The sequence below is a fragment of the Ixodes scapularis genome, unplaced genomic scaffold (assembly GCF_016920785.2).
Source record: "Ixodes scapularis isolate PalLabHiFi unplaced genomic scaffold, ASM1692078v2 PGA_scaffold9__187_contigs__length_104089568, whole genome shotgun sequence".
Lineage (NCBI taxonomy): Eukaryota > Metazoa > Arthropoda > Arachnida > Ixodida > Ixodidae > Ixodes > Ixodes scapularis.
The window spans coordinates 60,832,443-60,846,139 of NW_024609884.1; the positions used below are offsets into that span (position 1 = coordinate 60,832,443).

The following is a 13,697-nucleotide window of genomic DNA, read 5'->3' on the forward strand; positions in this document are numbered from 1 at the left end:
CGCATCGGATTCAAGTCGCCAGCCGGACAGAGGTGGATCGAGACGGCGAATACGCATTCATTCAACCCATGTAAACGGAGGTCGCATGCATTTCGGAACGGGAAGGATTATGGGAAGGCGCTCGCTGCAGGATCGAGTGAAGAGCTGAGAACATTGCGGCGGCCAACTTGGTCGGCGGCGGCTGAGAGCGGTTCCGTGTGGTCGCCCGCAGTTCCTCGCGAGAAGAAACGCGAGCTTTTATTGCCAAACTAAATGAGCGGAATATCACTGAGCTGCTTAGAGAGGGCGTCCCCCGTCCAAGCCTTGCGAAATACGACTTGCGTGTCCAAGGGAGTGCCTAGAGGCTTCGGCGCAAACACGAACGACGCCGATAGCTCCAAGCACTGCATGGTAGCGCAGAACGAGCTGCCTGGCTACGCCGGAGCCTTTCGGCCTCGGGGAGCGGTCGTGGTTGGCAAGGTCTGGCGAGGCGAAGCGCGGTGGCGTCCTCAGAGCGGTTCACGACGATCTCGCTCGCCAGGCAGTGCGCACGCACGTCGCCTCTGATCCAGGGTGGCCTAGCGGCCCGATCCGGAGCCCAAGACGTTTGGGTTTTGATCTTTCTTCCGTCTCGTAACTCCTTGCACAGCATCGAAGACAGCGGGCACGCCATTTAGTTTACGTTCGCCGAAAGCGTCGACGCCTTCACGCACTTCACGTGCGATGCACCGGAAAACGTAGTCACGTGGTGCGGCCGGTGCCGGAAACGCAGCTTTAACTTTGAGCTTTGACACGGCGTGGCGCTACCTTCGCGCATGGCTTGGTGCGCATTCATGTAAACATTGCCGCGTCGGCTTCTTTCGGAGTACGATTGGAGTCGATGCGCAGAAATCGTATTCGTGTAAACGAGGCTCCAGATGTTCTGTAGGAAAGCCACACTGGTTGTTTGCAGGAGTCGGGTATGGTCGGCGCAGCGCCGAAGGTAAGCGCTCGTTCATTCCGCTTTATTTTTGGCAACCACATTGTTTTTTATGCACGTGTAAATACGAACGTGTACACCGCGCTCGTGTAAATAAACAAATATTCAAAATAAACGCTCGCTGAACTTTTTATAGAGGTTGCCACCAGGCGGCGCAGTCGTGTTCGGCGTTTCGGCTTCTCTGCAGCGCGTGGATGCTTTTTGAACCTCGCGATCTCGTTAGACGAATAGAGATGCGAGCGGCGCGGGGAAATCAAATGCGCCACTCTGCTCCTCCGGCGGCGGAGCATATACAGGAACTCTAGTGGTAGCGAAAAACTAGCGACACGAATTGTTGCGGCAGAATGGGGAACTAGCTACGGGTTGAAAGGGAAATCTGCACAAAGCTGCCGACAGATGGCACTAACGGTGCCAATCGCCCGGGCCACGGCTGCCGCAACCCCCCCCCCCCCCCCTCCCCCCCCCCTTTTTTTTTTCTTTTCCTTTTCCCTCCCTTTATTTTGTGTATTTTATGTTACATGGTTTTATCTTCTGGCGGGTCGTTACTGACTCCGCTGGTTCAATTGAATTTTCAAAGAAGAGTTGCTTGAGCCGGGAACATTTGAATACATACAGCTTTTGGGCCTGACAGCTATCCTCGAAAAACGCACGACCCGCAGAGTTACGTGTACACGACATTATATCAAACCACAAAGAAATCTGCCGAATTTTTCTTTGTATTTTTCAAAGACCAATACAATTTCGCAGCCACTTGCCCTTGAGGCATCCACGACCTCGATGAAGTCTGCGCTGGGAGAGGTGAACTTCTTCCTCTAAGTAGATACACAGCATTATTCTGGAAACGTGTAGAAGAAAGTCTTTACTCAATGTTCGCTTGCTTCGGCACGTTTTAAACTGCATAAAAAAGGTCTTTATACTGAATTTTGGTTTTATTATTTTTATTTAACATTCGAGGACAACTTCATTGACCTTTCTTTTTCTGTCTTATGACTAAATGTATTTACGTAGAGGTAACCGTCACAGAAAGCAGCTAGAACTCACCTGCAGTAAACAAATCCAGGGTGCCAGTCTTCCGCATATTTCCGATCGCTGCATCCCAGATGAGTGAGCGTGCTTCGAGCGAAAACCAAAACGTTGCTTGGACCTCCCATGCTTCTAGCGATCGAACAGCCTCGTAGGAAACACGGCTGACTTGGCCGGCAAAAAAAGATCTTCCAGTTCCGATGTGTCGATTTCGCCAACTTGGCGTCGGCGCATCCGAGCCATCCGCGCTTCCGTGCGACGCGCGACGAGGACGGAGCAGAGAAAAACGTTGCAGCAGCCACGGGTAGAAATTCAAACGTTGGCGCCGCGGATTGCGCAACCCCGTCGGGAGAGGGGCTTTCCGATTGGCTCAGGCAGACGGAGTATGTTGACCGTATGGTAATTGAGGTCGTCTTCTACCGCGGCGCGTTAAAATGTTAGCGGTGAGAACCAGAACTAGGTACAGGTGGTAACGCATGGATGGATGTAGAATCGGTGGTATGTGGCACCTTCTTTGATTAACCTGCGAACTTCGGAGCTGCATCCGGCTTGCCTTCCTCGGGTAGATTACGCAAACACTGCATGGGAGATGATTAAACTTAAAAAAAAAAAGAAAGGCAGAGTGGACACGGAGAAGCGCTGCTGTCTGTCTATTGGTTAATCTCTTGAGTGGCTGTTGTTGAGGTTGCAAACAAATGCACGCAGTGAGCTGGCACGGCGTACGTCGATACGCGTTCACTTGATTTGGCCCTTGTGGCGTTTTCGCTCGCTGCCCGTGCCAGCAAGATCGTAATTGTTTCGTTATTCGCTGTCTCACATGTAGCGACATGGCGGTGCGGTGACGATAGCACGCGACAGATGCACAACCCGGGGAAACCGAAATTTCAAATTACCCGTTGTGTCACCTGGTCCCAGAGTGCACCGCCTAAACCGCTAGGGGCGCTCCTATTTTGCCCATCGCAGAGCCGTATATGGCGAGAGTTTGGCCAGTCTATGATCTCGCCGCCGTTACGCCCCCCTCCCGAGTGAGCCAATCAGTCCGCGGTGCAGAGCGTGAGGCGTGAGCGCATGCGCGTGAACTCCCGGTTGCTGCCAGCTGAGCGGAGAGGGCCGCCATTTTCATTCATTCCCCGGGCGGGATGCATGGGATCGACATCCAAATTTCGGTTCTTTTCTTTTATTTGGCAGGCCCTGGCAAGAAAATTATAGTGTTATTCCTCGGTGGCTTAAAAAGCTAACGAACGAAGTTTCTCCATGTTTGAACGCAAACTTTGATTCGGGCGAAAAATAAATAAGCTCGTAGCAGACGACGCGTAGCCTCAACAGTGCTCGGCGCCAACAATGTTACGTCAAAATGGCGCTCGTCTACCCGTTGCTTCCTTCTTCCTCCCTCGTATGGCGGTCTCCTTCCTTTCGTTCACTTTTCTCCTCTCCGGCGCCTTCATCGCCACAAACACTGTCCAGACTCTCCCAATATACGGCTCTGGCCCATTGTAGCCCATTGCGGAGTTGGCGCTATCAGAGTGTGCTGACGTTACGTGGAGGTAGAGGAGGCCGTCCACGGGCTTTTTACGCCAACACGCGTCTCTGACGTAACGCTACCCCGGTGGCTACTCGCACGAATCTAGGTTTCTGCGCACGCGCAGTGCCCACGCCTGGCATGGGCAGTGCGGGTGGACAACCTTGAAGGGCTGTCCCCACGCTCCGGTGTGACCGCGCGCGAATGGCTACCGCTTGGGAGTGCTGACGACGAGACACTCGCAGTTCTCCATCGCAATAGTCCGGTGCAACTCAAGAAGGTAGGGCGACGGAAGGGAGGGCCGGGGAGGAGGAAGCAGACGGAACGCTGGAGAGAGGGAAGAGGTTTCCCCCTCTCCTCTCCAGCGTTTCGTCTGCTTCTTCCTCCCCAGCTTTCGTTTTGCTCGCCCTACCGTCTTGAGTTGCAAGAAACTATAGATGGAGCACTTCGAATCTGCGAATGGCTAAAGGGTTTGCAGTATATGCTAGATCAAATCTATGCACTATGATAAATGGTCGTTTGTAACGTCGCAATTATTTCGGGTCCACGGTAAAGGAATGAGGCTTAAAAAGACTAAATACAGGGGGCCCCCAAAACAAAAATTAAACTTTTTTTTTTTTTTGCAAAAATGAATTGCGTTTTGCCGAGCGCTCATTCTCCGCCCAAAGGTGGCGCTAGAGGTCCGAACCAGAGTCCGACGTTTTAGCCCGAACCGATATCTTATTCGAAAGTTATGAGGTTTTTTTAAAATGTCAATGGGAAAACGGCGACCGACGGAGCTGTCGAATACTATGGCGCCAGAAACCGAAAATGGGCGAAAATGGACCGAATCATTCCATTGAAAATTTCAGAAAACCAGATAACGTTTGAATAAGATATCGGTTCGGGCTGAAACGTTGGCGTCTGGTTGTGACCTCTAGCGCTACCTTTGGGCGGAGAATGAGCGTTCGGTGATGCCTAGTTTATTTTTGCGGCTTAACCCTTTATGAGGCGCGAAAAATATACTTAAATCAAGTGTGTTATTAGTGTACTATCTGATTTGTGATGACCTCGAGAAGTGCCTCCTAAAAAATGAATGTGCAACTACATATAGTTTTTATAAAAAAAGTGGGACATATATGTCCCACCGCCTGCCGAACCAACAACGAGAAGTGGGACGCCTGTGTCCCACGGGCATGTTCAAGGCCGACTAGAACGAACAACTACAAAAAATATTTTTGTTTATTAACTCAACACCTTTAAATTGTGAAAAACACTCGGCAAACAGTTCAGCTATAATTGTTCTGGGAATGTTGCATGGCAAACACCGCCTAGTCTTGAGGGAGCCCCTTCCGCGCTTTCCTATGTAAATGCCTTTGCGGCGTTCACTGTTCGGAGTGAAAAGGTGCGAAGCACTCGACGCAGAGTGGTACAGCGCATGATTTGCAGATGTACTGGGTCCTGGATTCTTTGGTCCTGGTGGAGCACCATCTACACCTTCGCCTTTTGCTAATTTTTTGTGCATGATGACCACTCCCTTGAAAGCGAAGCTCACTGGGCACTCCAACCATTGCTTGTCCACTTCGCTTGCCTCTTTTCTTGTGCATGAAAGCCGCTACTGTGCGTTTCTCCCTGAATGTTTGACGGGAGATGAGCTGGCGTCCCAACATTAGTCGAAACTGCATGTAGTCGACTTCCTTCAGTGACTTGTACTGAATAAAGGCGTTAACAGCAGCAGCGTCAAGCAGGTAGTAAAAAATTCGACACCACCACTTTTTTGACTTGCGGTCTGCTGGGTGAGTGTTCCTCTTCTGATCAAAGCGGTCAACACCCCCCATCCACTTGTTATAGTCTGAAAGCACTTTCGGACAGGACACACCAACTTTGGCACCACTGGCAAGCTTCCGCGTGACTTCTACGATTTCTTGTGGGTCATGGTAGTTGGACATCGCGTGTACATTCTTGTTGTCGCGCCACTGTGTGGCCGTGACACATCCTTTGGACCACCACAGGTGCTGGCCTTTCTGAAGCTTGCACTCCTTGTTTAGCTCGATTGGTAGGTCCTTGCGTGTCGGTCTGAATGTGCCTGCAGCTAGCACTCTCTGCTCCCTGAGCTTCTCCATCAGCTTTGTAGATGTAAAGTAGTTGTCAAAAAACAACTGACTGTTCTCTTCTATGCCATGTGAAAGGGATAAAACGACGTGTTCGCCCAAGGAGAGATCGGGGGGTCGCTTGGCATCCTTTCCCTCGTATATCTGGAACTCTAGGAGGTAGCCAGTCTCGGAGTCAGCCCTACACCAAACTTTATAGCCTCGTTTGATCGGTTTCATTGGCATGTACTGTTTTAGAGAAGACCGTCCTTTGAACGGTATCATACTCTCGTCGATGGACTGATGCGTTGACGGCGCATATTCTCTCAGGAACCTTTCGCTCAAGGCAGTGACGAGGGGCCTCACTTTTGAGAGCTTATCAAAGCCGTCTTCTCCGCGCTTCTTCTCAAGTTCGTTGTTATTGAGATGAAGGCTGTTCATAATCGCCTGAAATCGTTTGAAAGTCATGACGTTTGAGATCTCGGAAACGTTGAAGAACTTGTCTGTGCTCCAGTACAAGTACACGTGATGCACTGGGTGCACACTCATCAGAAAAAGCATGCCCAAATACGCTTTGAGCTCATCTGTAGTGAGGTTTTTCCACCCCGCTCGGCGTTTCTGATGCGCATAACGATTCGTCTCTAGCACGATTGTGTCAAGAACTTTTTCATCAAAATACAATCCAAATACGTCAGCGACACCTGATGCCTCGGTAAGCTTTTCGGAGTACCGAGGATCTCGATCTGGTGGGTCCTTCACAATCTCGCTAGGTAAGTCTGTACACCAAGAAGAGCCGGTTGCATCCACTTCATCTTCCTCGTGTTGTGCCTCGGCAAAGCTGTCGACCTCCAATGTGCGTCGTCGCCGTTTTTTGGGCTTCTTCCTTTCATAGGTTTTTCTTTTCTTCGATGTAGCACCTGTAGACGGCCCTGCTGCATCTTCGTCCCCTTCCGCTACGGTGTTTTCGACAGGAGCTAGCTCAGGAATGACGTCTTCGTCGCTGGATGAATCGCCATCCGCATCGCTTTGGGTCGGATCGTCTGGGAGACTGAAGAAGAGTTCTACCGCCTCTTCGGACGTCAGCAACTTCCTCCCTAAGATTAAAAAAAAACTATGCGAGTCAGTCAAAGGCGAGGAGCAAGGCTCATATAAACTAGCTGCGTAGGGTTAGCGGGAGCATGGGGTGAAGATCTCGAGTTTTACGTTGCACAAGTTTTCTCGGATATTTCGCAGTCAACAACACTATAACCCGAGATGTACAACAAACGTGTGTCACTTTACAAGAAATAACAATGCCAAACTCACCCGACATCCCAAATTCAAGAAGGACCACGTTGAATCAGGCTGTCCAAAGCGACCGCTGAACGCGCCAAGACCACTGCTTTGTTTGTACGTTTAGATGTTAAAACAACTGTGCTGAGAGGTTGCTGATGCTCCTAACAGGTGGCGCGACAAGAAAATGTGGGACAATAGCAGTCCCACGAACCCCGAGTGGGGCTGTTTTAGAAATCGGAAAAGTGGGACGTATGCGTCCCACTGTCTCATAAAGGGTTAAAAAAACGCTCTCTGACAGCTAGTGTCACGTCGCAAGCAGCCACGAGCCGTCGCAAGACGCTCGGTACACTCAATGCGCAAATATGTGAATCCGCTTTGCGTGCGATGGCTACGAGGCCCCCTGTGGCTACGAACTCGACTTAGTCGGGTTCGTAGCCACAGGGGGCCTCGTAGGGAACGACGGAGCACAGAATCGTTCCCAACAAAAATAAGGTGGAGCCGTGTTCTGTGTGGACAGTCCGGAAGACGAGCGCGTTCAGCGTTCCCTTGGGTGGGTGATTTTGGCCATATGTTTTCGCAAAGGGGCTGTGGGACACGAGCGCTGCGTCTGGGTTCGGCGAGAAGTCCGCGCTTGGCGGCGCTGCCCTTGCTTCGGAAAGAGTAAGATCCACGCGCCGTGCGCACCACCTCCTAAGGAACTTTGCACGTGCGACTGTACAGGCTGTTTTCGAGCGCCATGTCGGCCCGAATGCAGTGAAACTTTTCGAAAAGGGGTCTCCCGAAAACATGTCCAGCAGGTCCGAGGGTGTCTGGTACCATCTACGAGGGGAGGGGGGGGGGGGTTACATGTAAACTAAAATCCAGACTCGTGAAGTTAGATTGTGATAAAATCAACACCTTAAGACAGCTCCCTGAAAAGTTTCAGTTCATTCCGTTCGTGGGTTTGTTGGTAGGAATAGCGCTCGGCGACCCCGTGCAATTTTCCGAGGGACCTGGACGCGCAGAGAGGGACCACCCGCAGCCAGGGCGCGTGCTCTGGCGGGCGGCGGGGCCAGTGCGGCTGTTGTCACGTGCGTGCGCGCGCAGGGCGCGGGCCCCGTTCGATCGGCCAGTGTGCGCCCGGGTCTCGCTGGGCCCGGTCGCAATGCTTGCCGGCGAGATGCAGTGGGCCCCGCCGTGCTTGCTTTGGGTGAGGGTCACGTGGACGCCCGCTACGGCAGGGCCCTGACACGCTCTCTTGTCTCGCAGCCCGGCAACGACCCGTACTGCTTCGTCGAGTTCACCGACCACCAGTCCGCGGCGTCTGCCTTGCTGGCCATGAACAAGCGACTCTGTTACGGCAAGGTGAGTCGCCCGCTCTTCCGCAGGGGTGCACGTGGCCTCTCCGCTGCGAGGTCGGGTTGGCCGATCCTGGCACACGCTGGTCCCGGCCAAGGGTCTCGCTCCTCGAGTGCTCCGACTCGGAGCTGTGCTCGTGGAGCGACAGCTGTCTTACTCGGACTCCGAGGAGGCCCCTGAATCCTTGTTGATTCGCTGAAATTCCAAGCCGCTACTCGCAGCAACGTACTCCGTTTCACTCGAAGAGCTAAGAGGGTGTCCGAGGGAATGCTGTCCCTCGGGGAGTTGTGCTCGGCGACACCCTTTTAGTTTTGGCAGTTCATTGGGGTGCACGTGTCGTAGCAAACACCATCCGTATCCAAGTTGCCGTGTACGGATCGTTGTTTATTAGCGACGATCCGCACCCGTCAACTTGGATACGGCAAAAGTCAGCCCATTTGTAAGTTATTACGTAGTGAAGTGGGCTGACTGACGGAAACATGTCATTGTTCCGCCGAAAGGGGCCGCCCGAGGGTACTCCTACCGGGAGTGTTGTCTTTGACTGCTTTCTGTTCCGATCGATGTGGAGAGCACGATTCTGAGCTTTTCTTTTGATCCCCAATTTTTGATTTGCTGCTGAAAATTTCGAGGAACGAACCGAAGGGCCGTCAATGCCCGGAACGTAGACCGCGCCTCGGCTATGCTGGCCTTGTCTACGGATCGGCAGAGACCACTGAAGAACGTCCATCTGTGATGTCACCGATTGAAATGTGCCGACTAAAACGGATATATTACGCGGCACCAATGATCACGTTGCACTCTTTTAAAACGTCCGCCGCGGCCGATGACGTTATTTTGAAATAATTTGATTATTTAAAAAGCTTCGTTGTCTGAGGAACGTTTTCAATTCCAAAAAGCCCTTTCTAAATGCAAAAAAAAAAAAAAAAAAAAAAAAAAATTCAGCATGCGGGAGTGCTTTGGTAGACTGCGGTTGGTTAAGAAGAGGCCACTAGCCTCTTCTTAACCTTCGTCTGCGGTAGTTGGGCGCTTCTGGCCGTAGCTGCCTCCGCGCCGTCAAGCTCTGCTACGTCCTCTCCTTGGTGAGGCTTTTGGTCACGTCGTCGGGGTGCGAATGGGCCTCCTCGACCGGACACGAGCACTGCGTCGGCTCTCGGCTCGAGTGCAATCGATGTCCCCGTGGACGCTAGTGTCGGGGCCCTGACCGCAGGCACTGGAATTGCAGCGCTCGAACGATGGGCGCATCACGTGCCCTCTGCGTTGCCAACCCCCGTCCGCCTGGCTACGATGGAGCGTTGGCGAGATACCTCAGGCGCCCCGCTACGGTGGCGAACGGGGGAACGCCGATCGCTATGCCCAGTTTTACGGTAACGTGGCCAAGCGTTGGAGCGAGACGCAGCAGCGCTATCATGGGCTGCTAACGTAGGGAGAGCCTGCGCCTGCTTTGACATTCGGAAGGAAACGTGACTCGGTCGGCTCGTCTAAAGTGCATTTCACATGCAGCGATTTCTCTCCTATAGACCTTTTTCATTCACTCTTGTCCTCAGCCATCTGATAAACATATCCGGTATGCGCGACGAAAAAAAAAAAAAAAAAAAAAAAATGTAGGTGAGGCAAAACGAGTTCCGCTTATATCCTGAGCGTCTTCTTTTGGCGTGGCAACGGCAAATCAATGTTTTTGCCCATACTGGAAGTGATGGCATTCAAGATGGCTGCGCCCTCGTGGAAAAGGTTATATTTCGCCGCATGCTCACTGTCCATTCACGGCGCGGCAGTGAATCACGTGACAGGAGCAGAAATACTGCTGCAAAGCTTGCTCATAGAACGGTGTTTCCACGTTCATCCAAGCAGACTACACGCGGAGGAAGTCCTGCGCAGTCGGTTACAAGTCAAGGAGGTAGGAGAAGCTCCTCCCATAAGCGTGATGCGCCCGTTTCAAATCCATCCGCAGTCGAAAGAATAGTTCCCTGGAAACGCCCCTTGTTCCGCTTAGTGATGCCAACTTGTCTCCGACCCCCACTTTTTAAGAAAGCGACCTCTGTATCCATCGGAGGGGGAACGTAACCCCCCACTCGTGGCTTCCACAACGCTAAGTCAAAGTTGAAAGAAAAAGCAAATATTCGCAGGAAGGCAAAACCCTCTCCCGCGTTGGCCACAACGTCACGGTGGGACGCTATTGGATGCGGAGGTGGCGGAGGGATATATGAATCCCTTTGAGGGGCATTTGCCGCTACCTTCTTGACCTGTAACTTACGTTTCTCGTGTTGGGGGCCTTCAGCGCAGCTTACACACTTGCAACCGAGTAGGACGGAGAGAGACGCGACCGGGTTTTAGGCCTCTAACGACGTCTCTGAGACCAGCTCCGCAGCATTGTATCCGGTCCGAAGTCGTCGCAAGAGGCTTAAAAACCGGTCTTGTCTCTCTCGGTAGTACTCGGTTACAAGTGTGTGAACGGGCCTTTACTTTTGTACTCGCCGGAGCTTCAGTTCAGCCTATTTGGTTTGGTTGTGTGAATAAGCTTTGTGATTTAAAGTCCTCTTTCATTTTCCTTTTTGGTATCTGAGCATGTATGTATTCACAATAACTGAACTGCATTTAAGAGAGGACACTACCCCAAACTTTCTAACTGTTTAGTTTGATTTCCATTATACTTGCAAGGCATACTCGACAATGTGAGAGGTTGCCATGCATTGATCGGGGGTTATTAATTAATCCCTCGAAGGGGGAGTTACATGAAAGTACCTAAACATGCTCTGCACCCACTGAGCAGAACTATCGTTTTGTTTGAAACGGTAATGATAATGGCCGATTATTTTGGTGAAACAGACAATATAACACCTATGTCACGCAGCTGTAGATAGAAAACAAAGAAATGCCACCATTTTTACTATAAGTGAAAATAAGAGATTTAGTTTTTTACATGTATTGGGTTCAGGATACTGGAGCTGTTCATAGCAAAGTATCATGAACATACAGAAAGTAAGTTCAGTTGCATTTTTTATAAAATATAAGCATAAAAGCTCCAAAAACTGGCTCCACACATGAATTCATTATCGAGTGATAATTTTCCTGAACCGAGTTTTGATGTCAAAAAGTGAAACGGCGATAAACGCGCTTTCAAGTCCTGAAAGCTGGACTTCAGGTGATATTGGAAATCATTTATTCGGGAAAAAGTCGTTCAGTTCCCAGGAGTGAATATTTGTGACAATCTCCGCCAGGTGACCTGGAAGCTGATACGACTACTGGCTAAAAATAGTTCCTTTAAACAAGTACAGAATTCTTAGCTACCGTACCAAAACAACGAGTTAAAAAAAATATATATATAAGCGATCTAAACATATTATTTCTGGTGTTCGTGTGCCTGTTTTTATTTTGAGGTTGTTATCGGAAGCCGCCGAAGCCTGAAACCCATTGTGCGCGTCCGTTCTGCTGCTAGCAACATTGGGCATCGCAGTGGCAGAAAGCGCTCGTCGACGAATCGTGTAAAACGAAATTTTGCGAATCGTTTTCGAAATCGCAGCGCCGCTGGAGGCGGCGATTTTGGCCGCAGAATCGCAGCACATGGGAGAACGCGCCTAAGGACGTTGGTCTGAACTGTGGTTTCCGAATTGCTTAGGTGGGGATTGCTCGAAAGCGATCTTGGCCTCGGCCTGAACGGAAGCACGTACGGAGGGAACCAGCTCTCCTTTTGGACTGGGGGGGAGCTTTGGCTCTAGGCGGCCAGGGCAACGAAGCATGAACGAGGGGAGAGCACGCGTACGCAATGCGGCATCGGCCACCGCGGCACGCGAAACAGCCGAGGCGGCCGATGCGGATGGGGCGGCATTATTTTGATTTGATGGGAGCGTGGACTCGACGTTATCTAATGGGGGACGTTACTTGCGATTAAACTAAGAAAGGGGTCGATCGTGTGTGCGCCGTTGCCTTTTGAAACGAGCGCGTTTTTTTTTTGTTTTTTTTTTGTCGTCGTGAATGGCATTTTTTTTTTTTTTTTTGTGTTGTGGCGACGAGGCGACATAGCCTCATTCGCCGTTTGCCAAATTATGCCGCAAAGGAGTGCGCGGAGGGAAAATCGAATGCGCGGTGCCTATGTCGAGAACGTTAGGGATTTATAAAATCGTATATGCCAGGGGAAAAAAAGATCCTCAAAACGTCTACCTTTTTTTTTTTTTCGCTCTTTACTATCCAGTGATTGTATTATATTTACAGCTGCTGTGGTTAAAGGGGGTGCGGAATCGAAACTTTGAATATCCCCGGAACACTTCGAAACGGGTGAAATATAATCCAATATATGCGCAAATTATAATCACAAGCTAATATTTTGAGCGGATGGCTATATTTTTCGTTCCAACCGACGGATGGAACGGCGCGATGGCCGATTGGCAATCCCGCCGCATCGATGGCCAATCAGCCATCGGGGCGGCGCGATGCGTCTCGGGATATTTGCCAAAGACGTCACGCTCGTAACGTCACGGTCCCATAAACGGCCAAGGGCACCGTAATTACGATCGTCGTCGCTAGATGGCGCCAGCTTTATCGTCAACGCGTTACAGTCGCGCCAAGTAGGAATACCCGAGGTGTGGTGTACTATAACAAGTTACAACTCAAGAAGGTAGGGCGAGCGAAACGAAAGCTGGGGAGGAAGAAGCACGCGAAGCGCTGGAGAGGAGAGGGGGAAACCTCTTCCCTATCTCCAGCGTTCCGTCTGCTTCCTCCTCCCCGGCTTTCCCTTCCCTCGTCCTAACTGTGCCAAGCGCTGCTCGTTCTTGGGCGCCTCTGTCGGACACGCCGCGCCGTGGCGCTGTTTCTTACGGGCCCGTGACCTCAGACACTCCACCGAAGCTCGGTCCCCCAACTACCAGGCGGTATTGGCAAATCGTTTTATTCGTTTTAAAGTCGCCTTTCTTGCGTCTACGGACGAAAGGCTGGGGTTTGTGAACTGCTGTCATAAAAGAGACCACGTCTGCGTAAAGAAAGAGGCGCTGTCGAAGACCACGGTGTAGCTAGCGAGGGAAGGGATGAGGTGGCGGGGCACGGGTGACGCCGGCGCTCGGAGGGACGCGGTTTTCCGACGCGGTGGTTTCCGAACGCCAGTGGACCTTCTCAGAGAAGAGCTGTTCGCATGCGTGAGCGCTGTCCTCACCCGACGGCAGAGGCTCATATGAGCTGCAGTGGAAACGGTCCAGCTATGCGGCGAACGAGGGCAAAAAAACGTCCTTGGCGCATCAGAACGCAACGAGGTGCGCGCCTATCGGAGGGCAGCAGAGAGAAGGCCCAATGTCGCCGAGCGCGCGCCGTCGTTGGTAGAGATCGGGCGGGAAACAAAAGCACGTGCGCGCTTTGGACGAGGGAACGAGCGCACGAGGTGCGCAAGGAGCGGGCGGACTTGCGAGCCGCATAGATCCTTCCAAGGGAGCCTGAAACCCCAGTTTATATAAATTATTTGGCGAAAATGAAGTGGTGCCAGTCGATAGCCAATGTAGAGCAGTGCAGGCGTACAGTATTTAGTGAACAATAT

At 51.6% G+C, this 13,697-nt stretch overlaps 2 protein-coding genes across 5 annotated transcripts in view; one reads left to right on the forward strand and one right to left on the reverse strand.

The window, feature by feature from the left end:
• LOC8027571 (nucleolysin TIAR) overlaps positions 1–13,697 on the forward strand; it is a 98,435-nt gene that overhangs the window by 31,637 nt on the left and 53,101 nt on the right. For all 4 annotated transcript variants that reach the window (XM_029983288.4, XM_040503827.2, XM_029983189.4 and 1 more), the window contains exon 4: positions 8,093–8,188. In XM_029983288.4, the coding sequence (XP_029839148.1) occupies positions 8,093–8,188 (96 nt within the window). The remainder of the gene's footprint in view (positions 1–8,092; positions 8,189–13,697) is intronic.
• LOC115318736 (piggyBac transposable element-derived protein 4) lies at positions 4,704–6,958 on the reverse strand. The gene is made up of 2 exons (XM_029978452.4): positions 6,875–6,958; positions 4,704–6,663 (listed from the first exon to the last, which is right to left on the reverse strand). The coding sequence occupies exons 1-2, from the start codon at positions 6,879–6,881 to the stop codon at positions 4,865–4,867; spliced, it is 1,806 nt and encodes a 601-aa protein (XP_029834312.3). The 5' UTR covers positions 6,882–6,958; the 3' UTR covers positions 4,704–4,864.